This window comes from Microtus ochrogaster, unplaced genomic scaffold (assembly GCF_000317375.1).
Source record: "Microtus ochrogaster isolate Prairie Vole_2 unplaced genomic scaffold, MicOch1.0 UNK5, whole genome shotgun sequence".
NCBI lineage: Eukaryota > Metazoa > Chordata > Mammalia > Rodentia > Cricetidae > Microtus > Microtus ochrogaster.
The window spans coordinates 10,974,682-10,995,917 of record NW_004949103.1 but is presented as its reverse complement, the minus strand read 5'-3'; the positions used below and the strand labels follow the sequence as shown (position 1 = coordinate 10,995,917).

The 21,236-nt window shown below is 35.5% G+C and overlaps 1 protein-coding gene across 8 annotated transcripts in view; it reads left to right on the top strand.

The window, feature by feature from the left end:
* Lcorl (ligand dependent nuclear receptor corepressor like) overlaps positions 1-21,236 on the top strand; it is a 161,165-nt gene that overhangs the window by 104,444 nt on the left and 35,485 nt on the right. For all 8 annotated transcript variants that reach the window (XM_005366002.3, XM_026788652.1, XM_026788651.1 and 5 more), the window contains one exon: positions 13,396-13,647. In XM_005366002.3, coding sequence (XP_005366059.1) covers positions 13,396-13,647 — 252 coding nt within the window. The remainder of the gene's footprint in view (positions 1-13,395; positions 13,648-21,236) is intronic.

Genomic DNA, 21,236 nt, shown 5'->3' with positions numbered 1-21,236 from the left:
ATATTTAGCTGTGGTTGATGTGAATACTGCCCCCTTGTGATAGTAACAAGTATGTTTAAAAAACAGAATGGTAAATCATGTGAAACTTTAATGAACTTTATTAGCGAACTATGCCATGTATCATCTTTTGTATTATCAAAGCTATTGTTATATATTATTTTTATTAGAAAACCATCCCATGACATTGGATCGTGTAGAGAAGAACGTTAAGAAAAGAAAATATAGTGAGGATTTTTTACAGTATGGTTTTACATCAATAATTACAGCAGGAATTGAGAAACCACAATGTGTTGTTTGTTGTGAAGTTCTCTCAGCCAAATGTATGAAGCTGAACAAATTAAAATGCCATTTTGATAGCAAACATCTAAGCATCGCCGGCAAGAATACCAGCTATTTTAGAAGCAATGCTGATGGACTCAAGAAATCCAGGCTTGACACTACATACCACAAACAAAACATAACAGCCAGTGAAGCTCCCTATTTGGTGGCACTCAGAATCGCTAGAGCCATGAAACCTCATACCATTGCTAAGGATTTACTGTTGCCAACAGCCAAAGACATTGTTGGAGTTATGATTAGAGACAAATTTGTTATACATGGGGTGAAATTTCCTAGAATGACACTGTCCACAGAAGAATAGATATGTATGCTGATATTCTAGAACAAAAATCCAAGAAATTAAATCAGCTCCACTTCTAGTATTTAGTATCCAGCTTGATGAATCTACAGATGTTGTAAACAGTTACTAGTTTTCATAAGGTATATTAATGATGGCGACTTTAAAGATGAGTTCCTTTTTTGTAAACCTCTTGAAATAAAACTACTGCATGTGATGTATTTGGCACAGTTGGTTCATTTCTGAAAGAGCATAAGCTCTCTTGGGAAAGGTTTCTGGTGTTTGCACAGATGGCACCCAGCTATACTAGGATGTTGATCTGGTTTTTAGTGTTTGATACTGAATGAGTCACCAAAGTCATTGGAACTCACTGAATGATTCATTGGCAAATATTAGCAATAAAGACAATGCCACAAGAGTTACAACAAGTAATGAGAAGAGTCATAAGTTCTGTCAATTTTGTCAAGGGGAGTACTTTAAACAGCCAATTGTTTTCATAACTGCAATGAGTTGCATGCACCAAGCAAAGCTCTGCTATTTCAGACTGAAGTGAGATGGTTGTCCAGAGGAAAGGTTTTTTGTTTTGTTTTGTTTGTTTTGTTTTGTTTTTGTTTTTGTTTTCAGGGGAAAGGTTTTAAAACAAGTTTTTGAGCTTCATGATGAATTCAAAACGTTTTTTAATCAGAAATCAAGACCACAGTTTGAATCACTTTTCAGCAATAAAAATGAATTGCAGAAAATAGCTTACTTGGTGGACATCTTCACCATCTTGAATAAGTTAAACTTATCACTGCAAGAACCAAATGCAATATGCCTCGATTTTTCTGAAAAGATCCAGTCATTACAAAGGAAACTTCAGCTTTGGCAAAAAGAAGTTGAGTGAAAGTAAAATTTACACGTTGCCTATCCTATCTTCTTTCTTTGTGGGACATAACATTAAACCAGACAAAAGGATTATGATGATAATTTCTGTGAAAAAAATACTTGCACATGCTTGCAGATGAAATTTGATCATATTTTCCAAATCTGCCTGATAACCTATTTGTGCTTGCCAGAAGCCCATTCACAGTCAAAGTTGAAGATGTTTCTGAGACAGCACAAGAGGACTTCTCTGAACTTATTATAGCAAGAATTGATTTCTCTACAATGTCAATTCTGGATCAAGTGTTTACAGTCATATCCTATTCTGTCTGAGACTGTGTTGTGCATTCCTCCATTTCCAACAACATATCTTTGTGAAACAGGGTTTTCCAGCCTGTTAGTTTTCAAGTCTAAATACAGAGATAGACTTGTAGAAGATGATCTTCGTTGTGCTTTTGCAAAGACTGCCCCGGGAATTTCTGATCTAGTGAGAAACATTGGCTTTTTACACATACTGTTACAAAATGGAGCAATGTAGTTTACTGTTGTTATATTAAGATTGTTACCCATGCTATACCATGCTTCAAGACAAAAGTTCATTTATTTGTAGTTAGAAATAAATATTTCACAGCCTTTTGTTTTGTGATTAATCATTATGCTTTAATTAAGTTCAAATTGTAACAATAAAAATACATCCTGCATTTCAAATATTTACATTATGGTTTATAACATTACATAAAATTACAGTTATGAAGTGCAAGAAAAATAATTTTATGGTTGGGGTCACTACAATATGAAGAACTGTATTAAAGAGTTGCAACATTAGGAAGGGTGAGAATCATTGTTCTAAAGGATCTCTGGTGCCATCTACTGAAAGATTTTTTTAAGGAAGAACATAAAAACAATATACAGATTTTTCACTTATTCTTTTTTAAATTATTTTTTTCAGGTGGGGTCTGATTATTTAGCCATGCTGATCATAAACTTTAAATTTTTTTTGCCTCAGCCTGCTGAGGATTAGAATTACAGGCATTTACTACGATGCCTAGTTAAATCTGTTTTTTAAAGAGTGAATTTAGGTTTGTAAATGAAGCAGAAAGCTCAGTGTTCTCATATTTTTTCCTCTTTCCTTCATTTTCCATTATAAACATCTCATTCATTTTGTATTTGATACAGTTAATAAACCAACATTGATGAACAACATGGCCAAAAGCAACCTGGGGATGAAAGGGTTTATTTCATCTTGAACTTCCTAGCAGTTCATCACTGAGAAAAGTCAAGGCAGGAACTCAAGCAGGCCAGAAACCTGAAGGCAGAAACTGAAGTAGAAGCCATGGAAGAAAGCTGTTTCCTGACTTTCTTGCTTTCTTACAGCAATCAGGACCACCACTGCAGGTGTGGCACTGTCCACAGTGAATGGGCCCTCCCACATCAATTACCAGTCATGAAACTATGCCACAGGCTTGCTCACAGGCCCACCTGGAGGGTACATTTTCTCATTCGAGGTTCCCTCTTCCCACATGACTCTAGCTTGGGTCGAGTTAAGATAAAACTAAACAGCACATATCTAAAGTCCATAATTTACATTAGGATCATTTTATATGTGTTGTGCATACTTGTTAAACTTCTTTGTGGGATTTACCCAAAGCATACTGACTTGCATGCTCTTTTGAAGTGTCAGGCAACAGTAGCGTTATACCCTGAGGATCTTCTGTATTCCATCTACTTACCCCCCATCCCATAACATCTCCAAATGGTGGCACTTTTCACTGTCAGGATCAATCTATTTCCTCCATAAGATCCTTTAATTGGAACTGTCCACAATATATATTCTTTGGATCATTTTTCACGTAGTAATATACATTTAAGGTTCCACTATTTTTTTTTGTTTATTAATGGAATAAGACTGCATGGTAAGAGTAGACTGTAGTTTTGTTTATTCATTTACTTACTGAAGAACATCTTGGTTACTTCCAGTTTCTAGTAGTTACAAAGTTGCTTTAAGTATTGTAAGTTTGTGTTTGAACATAAGTTTTTATATCATGATTTATGTAGATATCTCAGAGTGCAATGACTACATTATATGGTAAGTCCCCTTTTCAGTTTAGTAAGAAAATGCTATGTTCCTGTGTAGAGAGCCACAAACCTACCTATGTCCCTGTACTAAGTAACTACCATTTTACACTATATTCATTTTCTCCAGTGTTATGGTCCAGAGCTGTAAATGGGTTTGCATTTTGCATTTAGGCATATCCGTACTTTGACTTCATTTTTGTGAAAGGTGTATGTTTAGTTCCTGTCTTTGTAGGTGGATATCAAGTTTCTTCTGTGCTGTGTGTTAAAAAAAACTTTGCACTAAGAACCCTGTTTTGAAAAACAAAAGAGAAAAAAAATTATTTTGTTGGGTGGTGGTAGTGGTGCATACCTTTAATCCCAGCACTCAGGAGGCAGAGGAAGAGGCAGGTAGAACTCTGAGTTCCAGGCCAGCCTGACGTACAAGCCAAGTTCCAGGGCAGCCAGCGCTACAGAGAGAAATCCTGGCTCAAGAAAAAAAAAATGACAGAGACAGAGGAGACTCTTTGATATTGCAGTCTGTTCCTGCTTTTTAGAAGACATTTTAGGCAATTGGTGAATCTCTTCCTTAAATGTTGGTAAAATTCACAGGTGAATTTATCTGTTGGTGTTTGACTTGTATTATTAATGAAGTTTCTTTAAACAAAAGCTACAAGCCATTCTAATTATTTGTTTTTCTTTTCTGTTTCTCGAGATAGTGTTTCTCTGTGTAGCCCTGACTGTCATGAACCAGCTCTGCAGACCAGGCTGGCCTCAATTCATAGATCCACTTGCCTCTCTCACTGCTGAGTGCTGGGGTTAAAGAGATGCCACCTAGCCTGTGATTCTTTCTGAAAGTTTTGGCAGATTACTTTCCAAGAAATCAATCTATTCCCAACTATTAGTAAAATTTTAAGCATGGACTTATTCATATCTTTATTCTCTTTTTAATTCATTGACATCTATAATAATGATTCCTTTTGTTTCTGGTTCTAGTAAGCTTCTGTATGTTTTCTTATTCTTTATATTATAGTTAGGCGCAATCAACCTGATTATCTTTTCAAGAACTAGATGAACTTTATTTTTTACAAACCATATTCTTTATTTTAGTCTAAGCAATACAATTTCTTGATGTTTTTAAAGCAAAGAAATTGTAAAATCATGGAAGTTTTTGTTTTTATTGTTTGCATAGACTTTCTTGACTAGAGCACAGGGGCATCAGGAGAGGGATGAGGAGATGCTGCTTTCAGGGCAAATGACTGGGTGGGGAGGGTTTTGCTCTGGGGTTCATCATATCTGAATGAATTGTACATTTTCAACATAATGAATATGGATAATTTGGTTTCAAATGAATCATCAGTTATAAGAAATGCTTTGGAAATTTGGTTAATTTAAAATATCCTTTAATATAACAGGGGAACTTATAATCAAGGAAGCTTTTTGTCTCTAGTAATAAAGAAGATGAAAACTATAAGAGTCTCACTAAACAAAATGCTCTGACAAAAGCAGAATAAAACTACAGACAAAAGACAGGCAAAAAAGAATTCTGTATCCAGAGGGGGGGTCTTTTCCCTGGTAACTTATCAGAGAGGGCACAAGAAGGTGCATGCCATGTGGAGGTCAGACAGACCTTTGGGTGTCCCCATCTTCTCACCATGTTTGAAGAAGGATTTCTTTGCTACAGTATATAGAACCAGGCTAGCTTGCCCACAAATTTCTGGAAATTGTCCTGTCTCTCTGCCCCATCTCCCTTCAGGGACACATTGTATCTATTGTTTATGGGCATTCTGGGCATCTGAGCTCAGGTCATTAGGTTTGTTCAGTAAGTACCTTAACAGTTAAGATTCCAAATTCACACTGATTCAGAAATCTGAAATTTATTATAAAATTATGGGTCAATCTCCTCCAGGAACCTGGTAAAACGAAACAAACAAGGAACACATCCTTAATTAATTTTAGGACATTCCCGGAAACAAAGTTCTCTAGAACATTTACTTTTTCCCCAAATAAGTAGATTATAACATACGAAAGAAAGTAAGGTTATTTGCAAAAAAAAAAAAAAAAAAAAAAAAAACTGGAAGAAAATAATGAAGAGCAAGACCAGATCATCAAAGACAAGGTTTGGAGTTGGAAAAATGGCTCAACAGTTGAAAGCCTTGCCTCTTGCAGAGGAGCTGAGTTAGATTTCCAGCCCCCAAATAATGGCTCAAAACTATCTTAAATCCAGTTTTTGGGGTATCTGACACCCTTCCTGGCCTCCATGGGCATTAAGCATGCAGATGGTACACATACGTTCATGTGGTCAAAACACTTGTGTTTATAAAAGAAAGAAAAATCCATTAAATAAATAATAAGGTTTTCTTTAAAATAATAAAGAATGAAAAAAACGTGGGTTAACAGCTAGTACAGCATGGGACTGCAGAGATGGCAAGGCAGTAAAAAGCTCTTTCAGAGGACCTGGGTTCTCTTTCCAGCACCAACAAAGTGGTGGTTCACAAGGATCCATAACTCCAGTTCCTGGGTATCCAATACTCTCTTATGAGATCACAACCATCCATAGCTGCAGTTCAAGGGATCCACTGCTCTCTTTCCTCCCTGAACACCAAGCTTGCATGTGATGCACATACATTCATGCAAGGCCAAACACTCATACACATAAAATAAATGCATTTAGCTAGGCATGGTGGCATACAGGGAGGCTCAGGCCAGCCAGAGATACAAGTGACCCTGTTGTAAAAATATAAATAAATCTTTTTAAAAAATTTAAAGTTTTTTTTGACAGTGAAGCATATATAAAGTAAACAAGCAGAATATCTAAAAATTCAAATCACTACAATGGAAATTTAAAACAAACTTTTAAACAGTATGTTGTACATAGCAAGAGTTACTGAAAGTAAGAATTCTGAAAACGCCATGAATAATTGAGCTAAAAGTTTAAAATATTAAACGTGCTAAGAAACAAAAGGTAGAACAAAATAGCTATTATGTGTTTAATGACAGTCAAGTCGGAAAGAATTAGTGCAGAGACTCATGCCAAACAGTACCTGGAAATCATGATATGACTAAAACTAAAGACTTGTTCTTCACATGTTATAGGACAAATATGTTAAGTGTAGACATTGATAAAAAAATAAGCTTTTGAAAACATCCAATAAGTAATAAAGATATTATTTCTAAACCAGTAGAAGGAAAATAGTAAGGAGAAGAATATTTTGAAAGAAAAACTGGCAGTAAGGAAAATGTAAATGAAAATATCAATTATCTAATAATTTATTAAAATGGATTATCAAGTATCATAAAATCTGTCACTTGAATGTTCTTCATAGAGGTTTCAGCACAGATAAAAAAGCTAGTCAAAAATAAATGCTGAGGGACTTAGAGAAAAGGCTAGTGGTTAGCATGCTTGCTTCTCTCGCGAAGGGTCTGAGTTTGGTTTCCAGCATTCTTACAGATGGTTCACAGCTACAGCAGATAGGACATCCTCTACTGGCCACAGTGGGCACCTGCATTCCAGTGCACTCACCTCCACACATATACAGGCATGCATACATACAATTATAGATAAATCCGCCTTTATAAATAAACACTAAGAAACTGTCCATTCATATATGATAGCATAATAAAAGCAAACATAATGAAATTCTAACAAATGACAAATTGAATCTGTGAATCAAAATAATATAGGTTAAAAATAGAACCCAGAAAATTATTATAAAGAGTTTAATATTTTAGTTAATTCCAACAGCTCAGGATTAAGAAGTTGTGCCCTATGGCCCATTCCTTTATTTTAGTGTCCAGTAATGTAGAAAAAAAGAAAACTCGTAGGAAGATTGCAGTGTCCAACAGAGCTTCGTAGTGAAATCCTTTCTCACAAAGAGGGGAAACTACAACGTTTGCAACCCTTTTTACTATGCCATGTGGATTGAAGTAGTTGTCTTCTATTCTTAGTGTGTTAGTGCTCTTATTAAAAAGGCTTGCTGCATGCTGTTAAGTGCTTTTTCTTCATTTAAGGAAATGATGCTTTTCTGTGATGTATTCCATTAATAAGTAATTTTACGGTTACTAGGTGATTCTTATTTGTTGACCCAAACTACAGTCCATGGGATAAGCCTTTCTTGTTTTGTTATTCAGCCCGTTTTATGTATTGCAGGACTCTGTTTGCTTATATTTGTGTGTGTGTGTGTGTGTGTGTGTGTGTGTGTGTGTGTGTGTGTGTGTGTAAAATGAATAATTTTCTCTCCTTTGTTTTGTTTTGTTTTGTTTCCCCAAAACAGGGTTTTGCTGTATAACAATCCTGGCTACCCTGGAACTCACTTTGTAGACCAGGCTGGCCTCAAACTCACCGAGATCTGTCTGCCTCTGCCTTTCAAGTGCTAGAGTTAAAGGCATGTGCCACCACTTCCTTGCTTATTTTCTTTTGATAGTGTTCAATATACCTGTTTTGTCCTGTCTTGACATCAGATTTATAATCTTACAGAATGAGTTAGTATAGCCGCCTTTGACTTAAAGAGTTTTAGAAAATTTTGAACTAATTCTTGTTTAAATGTCTGATGGCAAAATAGCCATCAAAACCATCTGCTTCTGTATTTTTCCCCTGCAGTAAGTGTTTTTGTTTATTGATTTGATCTCTACCTGCTTTAAGTCTGCACAGACTTTCTGTTATTATTTCTTGAGTCAGTTAGCCAGCTGTGTTTTTCTAGGAATTAGATTATTTTGCTTAGGTTATTTGATGTATTAAGGTATCATTTTTATAGTATTTTCTTATTTCTCTGTGTTTTTTTCTTAAAATCACTGGTATTACTTTTCACCCCAGTTTTTGCAACTATAAACTTATCTAGTTTTTCATTATCAGTCTAGTTAATGTTTTACATTTTTTAATTTTATTTATTTAAGTAATGAACTTTTAGTTTTATTGGTTTTGTTTTTCCATTCTGTATTTCATTGATTTCTTTTCTAGCCATTTATTTACATTCTGCTTGATTTGATTCAGTTTTTAATTCATTTTCTTTTAGTGTGGGACATGAGGATATTGATTTAGACTTTTTTTGTATATGTTTAGAGCTATAAACTTCCAAGCACTGTTAGTTGCATCTCCTACCTGTTAGTATATTGATTTTGTTTCATTCAAATTATACTTGATCATAATACTCCTTCTAACTCTTGACTGTGTGTGTCCAAATGTATGTGCACATGCTGAAGGGGATACATGTGTGTGGAGGCGGGTGTCTTCCTCAATCACTATAAACTTTACTTTTTGAGACCGCTCTGTCACTGAATCTGGAATTTGACAGTTTGGCTAGGCTCTCTGTCCAGGAGACCCCAAGTATCCTACTATTTCTTCCTCCACTGTTCTGTGGATACAGGAACATGTCCCTATGCACAGGTTTATGTGGGTGCTGAAAATGGAATTGGGGTCCTCATGCTTGCAAATCCTTCAAATGTTTTTAATTCTTCAACATGAGACTTGTCTTGAAGCATAACATATCCCTCTTCGTGGAGAATTTCCGTGTGCACTTGATATTTTCCTGTTAGTGTCACAGAATTCTGTATGTGTGGTAGAGCTGTGTTCATCTTACTGATCCTTTTCACTTTTCTATAAAGTTTACTTGTCTTTTTCATGTTGTGTTTCTTTTTCAGCCTTTTTCTTTAAACCTGTTTTAGCCTTTGAGTTTAATGTATCTCTTTTAACAGCATACATTTGAATAATTAATTTCCAAACCCATTCTCCAGGTCTATGTATAATTCTAGGAATGTTTAGTCTGCTTATATTTAATATAAATGCTGATAAAGTTGAATTTCTATTAGTCATGTTGTTACTTGGTTTCTTTATGTCTTGTTTCTTTTTGGTTTCCCTTTGCCTCCTTTGTGACTTTCCTTTGTGATGCTTTTGTAGTAGACCATTTAATTTTGTTGCTGGTTTTAGGATTATTATTTCAAATGTTTTCTTGATAATCATCATGGAGATTACAGTTAGCATCTTAACATGCAATAGCCCTATTTGAATGAATACCAGCAACTTTAAAAATATATGTAAAGCTTATTGCCATATATCCTCACTCTTTCTTAATTCCTTTATGTTGTTACTGTCATTCTATTTTATCTTTAGACAGAGGATGTCGACCAACTTAGTTTCATAACACTTCTATTATACATTCTTTCTAAATGAGATAGGAAGAAAGAAAGCTTAGAAACACATACATTGATAGTTTTTGGACAGAAATCATTTGTTTTACATGTTACTCTTTGGTTACCACACTTTTGCACTCTTTATTTCTTCTGGCCTCCATGGTTTCTGATGTGAAGTTTGTTATTAATTTTACTGAATCTCCCTTGTATGATTTTATTTGTATTTCTCATTACATTCAAGCTTTATTGTTTTCCATTGTTTCTGGCAGTTTGATGTGAATATATCTAAATATGAACCTGGCAGAGCTTACTCTGCTTGTCATTTAGTTGACTTTCTGAATGTGTAGACAGATGTTTTTCATCAAATTGGTTCAGTATCACGTTTTTTAGACTGTGTCTTTTTTACTCTGTCTCCTGTCTTCAAGGATATGTTTAAACTCCATGAGTCTGAAGCCTTTGTTGCCCTCATCTTCTGCTTCCCTTCTTTCTCTCTCTCTTGCTCTTCCTTTCTTCCAGCTGCCTGAATAATCTCACTTGGTCAGTCTTTGGGTTTATTCATTCTTCTGTTAGAGTGAACTCTTAGTTTTAAATAGTATTCTTTCACTCCAGATTTATGCTTTTTATATATTTTCTGTTTATCTACAGATTGTTTGGTGAACTGTTTTTTCTCTTTATACTTCTTTAGAACTTTGAGTCTATTTCTGAATCAGTGATTTAGTTTCTATTAAGTGCAAACATTAGGTTTCCTCAAAGACATTTTCTTATTGAACTCTCCCCCCATATGTGGATCATAATTATTTCCTTGTATAACATGTTAAAAGTAAAGGTATTGTATTTTTTATTTTCTCTATTTTTAAAATGTAATACTTTCTCCCCTAATGTAATTGCTTTCTCCTTTTTCTTCCCTCCAACACCTTCTCCCCCATCCCTCGTATAACCTTCTTCATTCTCTTTCAAATTCATGGCCTCTTTTTTCATTATTATTTACATGGATATACATAACACACACACACATATATATAGATACACATTTATTCCTAAAGACATAAACACACCTACTCTTGATAATGTTAATTGTATGTATGTTTTCAGAGCTGATCATTTAGTACTGCTTAACTAATTGTTATGTTCTTTCCCTGTGAAGACTATTTCTCCCACTCTGAGCAGTCCTTAGTTACCTGTAATTCTTTGTGTGGGGTTGAGGCCTTGTGGTCTTTCACATCTGTTTTAACATGTTTTATGCTGTCCTTGTTCAGCTCATGTTTAGGTAATCATGCTTGTGAAACTTTATGAGCACAGCTCATTCCTAGGATAGACAGCCTCACAGTCAACCCCTTGACCCCCTGTCTCTTGTAATATTTTTCCCTTTATCTGTCTTTCTGTCTGTCTATCATCTATCTTTTTTTATTTATTTTTAATCCCAACCACCAATTCCTCTTCCTTTCCTCCTCCCAGTCCCTTTCACCAATTTCCTCCTCATCCACTCCTTCATTTCTCTTCAGAAAAGGGCAGGCCTTGCAGTCTTAATGAGAGTATTTTAAATAATGCAGTGTGTTGAAGGAGGCCGCTTGTTGGTTCCCGGCTGTTCAGGCTGAAAAAATCACACAGAAACTGTATTATTTAAAACACTGCTTGGCCCATTAGCTCTAGTTTCTTATTAGCTAACTCTTAGATATTAATTTAACCCATCTTCATTAATCTGTGTGTAGCTTTCTGGCTAATGTTCTGGCATCTGTCTCCAGTGGGGTAAATGGCTTCTGTAACCCCTCCTGTCTTGCCCACTAAACCCTCTATTTGAAAAATGCCTATCCCTGAGCTACAAAAGCCTTGTCTTCTTCATCTCTAATGCTGATCCCCTCAACCCTCACCCCAACTTAGGGAGAGGCAGCCCATGTACACAAATGGAAAAGCTTGCTTTAATTGTCTGCTTTAATTAATTTGGCCATGATGATTTGAGTTAGTGGTTTTTCTTATCGCAGTTTTGGTATTAACAATATAATCTGCATATCCTTTCAGATGATACTTGCCCATAAACCTGAGTTTAAACTTGCTTATATAGATCTTAAGTTACACTTCTTTTTTTTTTTTTTTTGGAGTTATAACGGTTGCACAAGCATCTTCAGAGTAATATTAACTATTGAGCAGCTGAGAAATGTCTCTTTCTCTTAATGCCCTCTCACTTGTACATATTCCATAGAATACCATAAGGGGACAAAATGTGACTTAATGAATAGAACAGAACTTAAACTTAGCTTTAAACTCAGATGTGATCTAGTTGTTCATGAACTGAATTGTTTTTGTTTTTTCTGTGGTAAATTTAATCATTGTGAACTGGTGAGTGACACTAACCAAAAGACTGTAGGGATTTTACACAAAAATACTTAACTGTGAAACTACCATCTTAAAAACAGATAATGTGAAGCAAAATTTAATTTTTAAAAATGAATTTTTATAGAAACCTTCCAGTTTTCATGAAGGTAATAATTAATTGTCTTGGTAATTTTTGTATGCAATGAACAAACTGTTTATTTTGCTTTAATTAGGAAGCATATAGCCACTGGAGCTTGTATATTATCATTTCAAGTGTGAAAACTTACTTGCCATTTTAACTCTGATATATAAAATACCACTCAGTCTATGTCTGTTTGCTTCTCTTAGTCTTACAAACTATAACCTCTGATAACAGGTCATATTACTAATAGGTCTGCTTGGAAGAAACAGGAAGCCTTCCCAAGTATGCTTAATAATCTTTGTCAGTTTTTCATTCTTCCTACCTCTGAAAACTAGAGCAAATAATGGGAATCAAATGAGACCAGATCTGTTTGTAAAAAAAGGTTACTACTAGGCCAAAGTGTCTTGCTGTTACTCGGTGTTTATGGATGACCTGCCATTCTCCTAAACTTGATACAGTAAAGTCATTTGATTTTTTTTTTTTACAGGTTCTGCCAGAAGAGGGTGTATGTCTATTTTTGTAGTATGCATGTGTGTGTGTGCCTGTGTCTTTGTGAAACTACTAAGGTTGTAGCAGATCAACCTGTTTTGTAGGATCAAGATCTACAGTAATAACTAATACCACCCTTTTATAGAAGTTTGTTGTGAGTTTTTTTAATAAGTGAAATACCCTAGTTCTAGATAGCTTGTTTTTAGTGGCTTCACAAATTTAAGAAAAGAAAGCAATTGTGATAGGATATTAGTAAATCTTGAATCTAGATTGCTGCTGTCTGTGCTACTGTACTTACTTGATGTTCTTGATAGTGATAATTTCTCTATGTAAAAGAATATAAATCATTGATGACCTTCAGAGTAATATATGAAGCACATTTGATCGAGTGTTAAAAAAAAACATTGGTAGAGAGTTCAAACAGTTCAGATGTCTTCTTAGTCACTGATATATGTTGTATATGGCCTACCCTTGGCTCATATATAAAGTTTGCATTTGAATACTAAACTTAATCTTAATATCTAATAGAACATTTGAACATTTAACTATGGAGGTAACTCCTGCTTCGATGACTAATTCTTTGATCTGTACTTTTGTTTTGGGTAGAAATAAATGAATTTTTTAAAAAGTGACTTTTGGAAGAAATGCAAAACTGCATCTACATAGTTGCCATTTCTAAGACACAGAGACTGCTGGCCACTGTGGATTGCTTGTAGATAGTGCTAATGTAATTTTCTTGTAAAACTCCTTGGTTGTTTGTATTTGCCTTCTAATGATACTGTGTTTATTTCTTTCCCAGATCTTCCTCAGAACTGTGACCCTAACATTCCCTTAGTTGCTCAGGAACTAATGAAAAAGATGATACGTCAGTTTGCCATTGAGTACATTTCAAAGAGTGGTAAAATCCAAGAGAATAGAAATGGTTCGATTGGAGCAAGTCTCGTATACAAAAGTATCCAAATGAACCAAGCAGAGCACTGCATTCAGGATGAGCAGGAAGGCCCCTTAGACCTCACTGTGACTCGAACGCAAGAGCAAACCGCTCAGCAAGGTACGTTGTTTGTTTAGCATGTAATACCTACTGTTTTTGTTTTAAAACATTTAAACATGGATGTTTTATGTTCAAACGGGAAGTTATCTTTCCTTGATTCATTTATATGGCATAGCCTAGAGATTAAAATGTGTACATTTACATTTTTAAGATTTATTTATGTGTGTGTGGTGCTAGTGCACATGAGTGAAGGTGCCCACGGAGGCCAGAGAGGGAGTCAAATATCTAAGCTGACCTTACACACAGTTGTGATCCTGTTAATGTGGGTTCTGAGATGCAAACCTAGGTCCTCTGGAAAAATAGTATATGGTCTTAACCACTGAGCCATCTCTCCAGGCCCCTGTACTACATAGTTTATAAGAGAAAATTTGATGTTTTGTGTTTTCATAATGGTTAAGTATCTCTATATCCAACTTAAAAATAAAGGACATGTATATATAAAGAGATACTGTGAGAAAGGATTGTTTTCTAGACATTAATTTAGTATTTGTTCTTTTGTTTCTACACTGAAATGAGAAATAAATAGATGCTTTGCCATCCGGTAGGTTTTTGTTGTTTATATTTTAGATTTATTTTTTTATATGTATGAATGTTTTCTCTACATATATGTCAGTGTACCACATGTATGCCATGTGACTTCAGAAGTCAGAAGAGAGTATTAGATTCTTTGGAACTAGAGCTACAGATGGTTGTAAGCCATTATGTGGTTATTGAGACCCAAACTGGGTCCTCTTTAGAGCATCAGATGCTTGAAACTGCTAAGCCATCTCTCCAGGTCCCCCTTCATCCAGTTTTTTTATGATGTAACTGAGAAAGGGGAAGTTGTACCTGTGATAAATACACTACACTCACATAACTAAGCATAACAGCAATACATTTTCATTTATACCATGCTGTATTTATATAAAGAAGGGTTCATGTGTCCTGTATCTGTGACTTCACAGAAGAAAGACAGTGTGGGGGGGGATACCAAATAAACTGCTTATCTGGAGATGAGAGAACAAACAGCTTTTATCAGCATGGTTTAGGGATCATGTTACTTCTTGTAGCTGTAAAAAGAAAGGTATTGTTGAAGTGACCTTAGAATGTATTGGCTTTAGGACTTTAAGGGTGAGCATATCATAGTCATTGTTTAGAGGAGACAACAGTGTTGCAGGAGGGGCCACTTGTTCATCCCAGCTACCCAGAACTGAAATAATCACACAGAAACTGTATTAATTAAATCACTGCATGGCCCGTTAGCTCTAGCTTCTTACTGGCTAGCTCTTACATCTTAATTTAACCCATTTTTATTAATCTGTGTATCACCACAAGGTTGTAGCCTACCAGCAAAGTTTTGGCACGTCTATCTCCGGCAGTGGATCCATGGCATCCCTCCAACTCCATCCTTCTTTCTCCCAGAATTCAGTCTTGTCCTACCCACCTACCTAAGTTCTCCCCTATCAATAGGCCAAGCAGTTTCTTTATTCATCAGTGATAATCACAGCACACAGAGGGGACTCCCACAACATGACAATGTGTGAGATCCATCAATATTGAAGCAGAGAAGTAATGTCCCTTATTTGGTCCCTAATTTTAGACTATGTTAGTTATGTTTATAAGCAATATTAAGTATTTAGTCTATATAAGGCTTAAAAAATATGTATCTGTACTTTGACTTTTGTACATTGTAAGCACAAGTTATTTTTTTAATTTTCATTTGATGTCTATATTTTATATCTCCTCTCATTTTACAGAAGCAATTTAGCATTCTACAGGCTAGAACATGAGCCTTGTTATATGACAAACTTAGAGTTGCAAATAAGAAAGGATGGTAAAAATAAAGGAAAAATGAAACTTAAACATTAAGTTCAAAATCCTAAATAAATTTCAGCAAATTGAATACAGTAAGATACTACATACATTCATATTCTCAACAATTAGAAGGTAGAGGCAGGAAGTTCAGAAGTTCAGGGCCGGTCTGGACTATATGCGACCTGTTTGAAAGGAAGAAAAGAAAGAAAACTCATCATAAATAAACACCAAACAATGATTAGTCTTTTAGCTTCTCATAACTTAAATATAATAATGTACATTTGCATCAACTGGTGATCTTAACCTCAATCAATATTACCTTCTATGGTAAATAGAGAAAAGAAAACATACTATTTTAATAGATGTGTATTTGTGCACAAACATGTTCTTAATAAAGTAAGACAGAAATGATCATATGACTTGATTCTGCAGTGGTTTGTGTGGCCTCATCTGATATTTATAACTACTATTCTGTAAATGGATTTATAACTTTATAAACACCCATTCTGTATTTCCTCCGCCCTCAGCAAGCACCTCAGCAGGTGTTAGTTCTTTCACTGGAGTAGTGACCCATATTTTCATTCCTGAAGAGTCTGTGCCCTTTGTCATCCAGCCTAGATTGGGTTGTTGTAGTTACCCATTGGCTCTAATCATATGGTAGCACCAAGAGACGCCCTAGAGAATCTCATACACTACAGATGGAATCTTCCCTACTTCCAATTGCTCTTTGGTAGTCTGGATCAGTCACCCCTTCTAACACCTTTTTTTCTTCTCTTTCTGTCTGTCTGTCCTTCCTTCTTTTCCTCCATCCATCCCTCTCTCTCTTTCTTTTTGCTTTCCTCCTCCTTTTTAAAGATTTCTTTATTGTGTAGGTTTTTGGCCTGCATGTATATCTGTTACTATATGTTTGCATTGCCTGCAGAAGCCAGAAGTGGGCGTCAGAGTCTCTGGAACTTGAGTTACTGATGATTTTCAGCCACCATGTGGGTGCTGGGAACTGAACCCAGGTCTTACAAGAACAGCTAGTGCTCTTAATCACTAGTCAGTTTCTCTAGTCCATGTTGTTCCTTTTTTATCCATATGTTAAGGGCATCAGAGTCCAAAATAACCAGTTCAGTAGAAAGTTTAATGTGTCTCTTAATAGAAGTACTCCCTTCTCTGGAACCAAAACTTGTAAGCCAATAAAGTATAAGGTAACAGGAACAGGAATCAAAAGTTTTCCTAGTCAGTCACTAGCAGTGATAGTGAGTGGTAGCTCCTAGTTTCCACGCCTTGATTCTTGTACCTGTTAATCCTAGCTATAGAATAAACAGTACCATAAACAGACACTGATTCCAAGCATATACTGCCTTCTAGATAACTTTCCCCAGCACTCCAGCTATTGCCACCTATTTAGTGCTGGAAATGCTTAAAAGGCAACTTCACCATTCTATCAAGCTAACTGCTTTAAGATCGTGGGGAGCATGGTATGACCAGTGGAGTTCATGACATTGGGTATACTGTCATATTTTTTCTGGCTATGAAATGAGTTCCTTTGTTAAAAGTGATGCTGTGTAGAGTATTGTGTGAATGGATGGTAGTTTGGGCAGAAGCATTGTATGCAGAAAAATCCATAACCAGAATAAACATCTACTCCTGTAAGAACACAGCATTACCCTCTTCATGAAGGAAGTGGTCTGATTTAGTTAATCTACCACCATGTCACTGACAGGGAATGGCACCAAATTAGGGGCTCAGTGTTGGTCTCTGCTGCTTGATGATTTGGCACTCAGCAGCTGTAGTCAGGCCAGCCTTGTCAAGTGAAAGTCCATCTTGTCAAGCCATCGCTCCAGCGTAGCCATTTTGTTCATGGTCCTTGTGCAGTAACAAATAGGGATGAGCAGAGAAAGGCTGACTGCACAGAATGGGTCATGCTGTCTACTTGACTGTTGAATTCCTCTGCTAAAGGAACCTTTTAATAAGCATTTACATGGGATCTAAATAACCTCATGTCCTTTGTCCATTTAAAGAGGTCTTTCCATGTAGTTTCCATGTACTCACATGTCTTTCTCACCAATTTTCCAGTTATGCTTCTTCAAGTCCCTTGAACATTCAGTCAAACCCAGCAAAGGCACTTTTGTGTACTTCCCATCATAAAAAAGAATTGTAGCTTTACCTATCTTTGATTTTATGAAGCTACAAATATTTTCTGGCTATCAGTTAAATACCCATGGTTAACAGCTGAAACCATAAGACTTCCCCTAAGAGTAAAATAATAAAAGGGCTAAGAGTAAAATAATAAAAGGGCTAAAGACTTACTAAACTGTGCGTTGGGTGAAGAGGGGAGGAAGGGTCCTGTTTGAAGAGATAGTTAAAGAATGGCCAGAGAGGTAAGATGAAGATGGCCTAAAGGATTTTTAATGATATTGGCATCACTTTGTGTCAAGCAGTGATTATGACAATTTCATTACTAGTGATAACTTTAACATTTTGCTGGAATTTAATTTAAATAGTTTTTTTCTGTCCAGACAATATAAAATAGTTGCCTTTTCATCTGTATTCACTGTCCTTCATGAAACGAGTCATCATTTGTTTTATATATTTAATATTCATGATAGATAATGTGGCTTCAAAGACTTTTGAACTCATGTCGATAGTGGAGTATGACTGAACTTCCTGATTTGCATTATGTAGTAACTACAGGCCAATAATATTCTGAGAAGTTAACAGATGTTTTTCTCAATTAATATTCATATTCAATTTAACGGTAATGGTTATCTTGACATTTCTGAAGTAACTCTTTAAGATTTTTAGAATCCAGCCAATAAAGGAATTGATTAAAAGTCACTTTTAGCTCTTTTGGTGAAGCTGCTAACACTCTTTCATAGATGATCATTACTGATTCAGTGAACAAAGGTCACTGATCTCAGTACTATCCATTAGTCAGTAAGAATCTACTGTATATAATTCTGTGTGCTGGTTATATGTGCTGTGTGTAATACAGACTTGAGTAAGCCAGTGATAGGTTAAGATAATAATTATTGAATTACTACCATTTTTGTATCATTATTTTAAGAAGCAAATATGAGAAAATGTCTTTAACTATAAAGCTTAAATAGACTCTAACCCAGATTACCCCTCAGACCCTAATGGATTGATGGTTTTAGACCAGGCAAATTATAAGAAAGTGACATAGTATAGAATTGATATACATAAGATTCTGTGAACTTGTTAAGTGCAACTAAGTAGGGGATGATGCTGAAAGATGGGTGGAAATTAGCAAGGCTAGTGGAATACCATATAATTGAGTTCAGAGTAACAAATCTAATCAGAAATGAAAAAGAACATGACTTTTGAAGAGTAGAAAATTTTGTGTTGTGAAGAATTTTTTGTCAATAATTTGCAAGGTGAGGACATTTTATAAACAGTTTTTAATTTTTGGTCAGAAGGCTTGATAAAGTATTATGCCAAGGAAATTGTTCACTATGGTCATAGCTTAAATTTTCAAATATCAGTCCACTTTTGAATTTATCTCTGCTAGCACTGTATGTACAATTAATTATATATTATTAAAAGTTAGTTACCTGAATTCTGAATATTTTGCATTAGGATTTGCTCACAGGATGTTAAGTTGTAATGTTAAATGCCAGTCTGCAACTAGTAAATGAAGAGTGTTGTTTTATCTTGAGGGCAGTTTTAAAACAGACAGAAAAATACAGCTTAATAACTGTGTGCTGACACCTAAAATTAATTAATGTACTATTGGCTTATATGTATTTCTAATTTGCTTTCTCATAAGGAGTAAATACATGTCTAGAAATATAGTTAAGATCTTTTGAAATCTTTTATTTGACTAATTGTTGATACCATCAATTTATGCATTCAATGGAAAGTAGTTTTCTATTCTTTTCACATAAATTGTATGCTGAATGTACTGTTTTTAATTATGACTATTTGAAATACCTACTAATGTTAAATGTGCACATGGCCCATTGTCTAGCACTTCGACTTGCAGGTATAAGTTTGAGAAGGTCCTTATAACTTAAACATGAAGTGACACACGGTATGGTGCTTACATCATTGTAGTTGCTAAGAAGGAAAATTGTGCATGAATACTAACAGGTGAAGGAAAAGCAAAGTATAATATATTAGAGATAATGAAGCATTCTTCCTCAAGTATATCGTCATGAAAGCATAGTGAATACATAGTTCTTATTTACTAAATTAGTCTTTAGTACTTTAGATATGTACACACATGAAAGAGAAATACCAGTAGATGGATCCACCATTTGACAATTTATGAATTATTCCTAGGATCAAGGAAATATTCTGTCTCCTAAGCTGTCCTCCTTATCCACTGTTCTTTTCCAGTTCAGACAATACTAGGAGTAATTTTCCCCTTTCTAGACAGAGGGAATGCTCTATTGATGTTTGATAGGTGTAGTATCCTTAACTAAATACAAGTGATTAGATGCATGAGAAATAACAAGGTTTGGTGAAAACGGAGCATATTGGGCTAAATTAGTAAACTGACCAAGATACTTGAAATAACTTTTATGTAGCAGAAACTTTGTCTCCCTCCTTACACTTCTAAGTGTTCTAACCTATAACTCAACACTAAGTTTCTTCTAATTTTTCAGGTTTTTATTTAGCAAATATACTCTGAACACTTGGATCAGGCACTCTTGCAGACAGAGTGATGTATTACTGAATAAAATAGATGTGCTGGCTATGTAACTACAGGAGCTAGAAGGTGACTAATGCATATAAGCAATGCTGTAATGGAAACCTAGCGTGATGACAGTCCACCAAGTCCAGATTATGTCTCAGCTGGCTGGGCGATGCCTAAGATTTGGGAGGAATCTGTGACTATGAGGGGAGAAGAATAGGAGAAAGAAAACAACTAAATTGTGGAGCCTTAGAGATGAGAAACAGCATAGAGCTTTCCACATGGAGTTCCCTGTTGACCAGGCCTTTGTGGTCATGTCTCCACACAGCATTGATGCTTTATAAAGATAAAATCTTGTCAGATTGCTGGACTCTTCCAGTGGCTTCCTGTCTCCTTCAGAATTGAAATCATGGCCATGTGATCCTGTATGACTTCTGCTACATTTCTGATCTTACCTCTTCTGGTGTTACTCTACTTGAAGCAATTTTATATGGTGGTCCTTCTGTAGATACCATCCCATCTAGAGCCTTCTCCAGTACATCTGCTTGATTGTTCTCAATCTTACCTTGCTCAGAATCCTATTAATAAATAGCAGTCCTACACCTGGGTGTGGTTCTCAACAGCTATAATCCTAGTACTAAGACAGGAGATCACAAGTTAGAGGTCAGTCTGGACTAGTCAGTAAGTTCCAGATTAGCCTTTTCTAGGTAGTAAATCTATGTTTTAAAAAATAAATAAAAGATGTATGTGAATATGTGAACACATGTGCGTGACCTGCTCAGCCCAAGCTCCATTATTTTATGAACTTGTTTTGCAGTGCCTCCCTAGACAGCACTGTTGTCATCAGCGGTAGCATTGTGCAGCTCGGATTGTTTTACTTTTACTGAGCACCATGAGAATGGGCATTTTGCATGATTTTCTTTCTTTTCCTTTTTTCTTTTTGTGCTGCCATTTTGCCATGTTGCTTTGTACATTATGAGCACTCAGTACATGATTATTTCTCCAGAGGAGGCTATGAATAAGGTGTTTTATCCATTCATCTTTATATGTCCCCAGACAATTAAGTATGAGGATTGACCTTGTTAGGGTTTTGGTATACTTTTAAGCTGGTATTTTTTCCCCTCCATGATTCCTTTCCAAAGGCTTA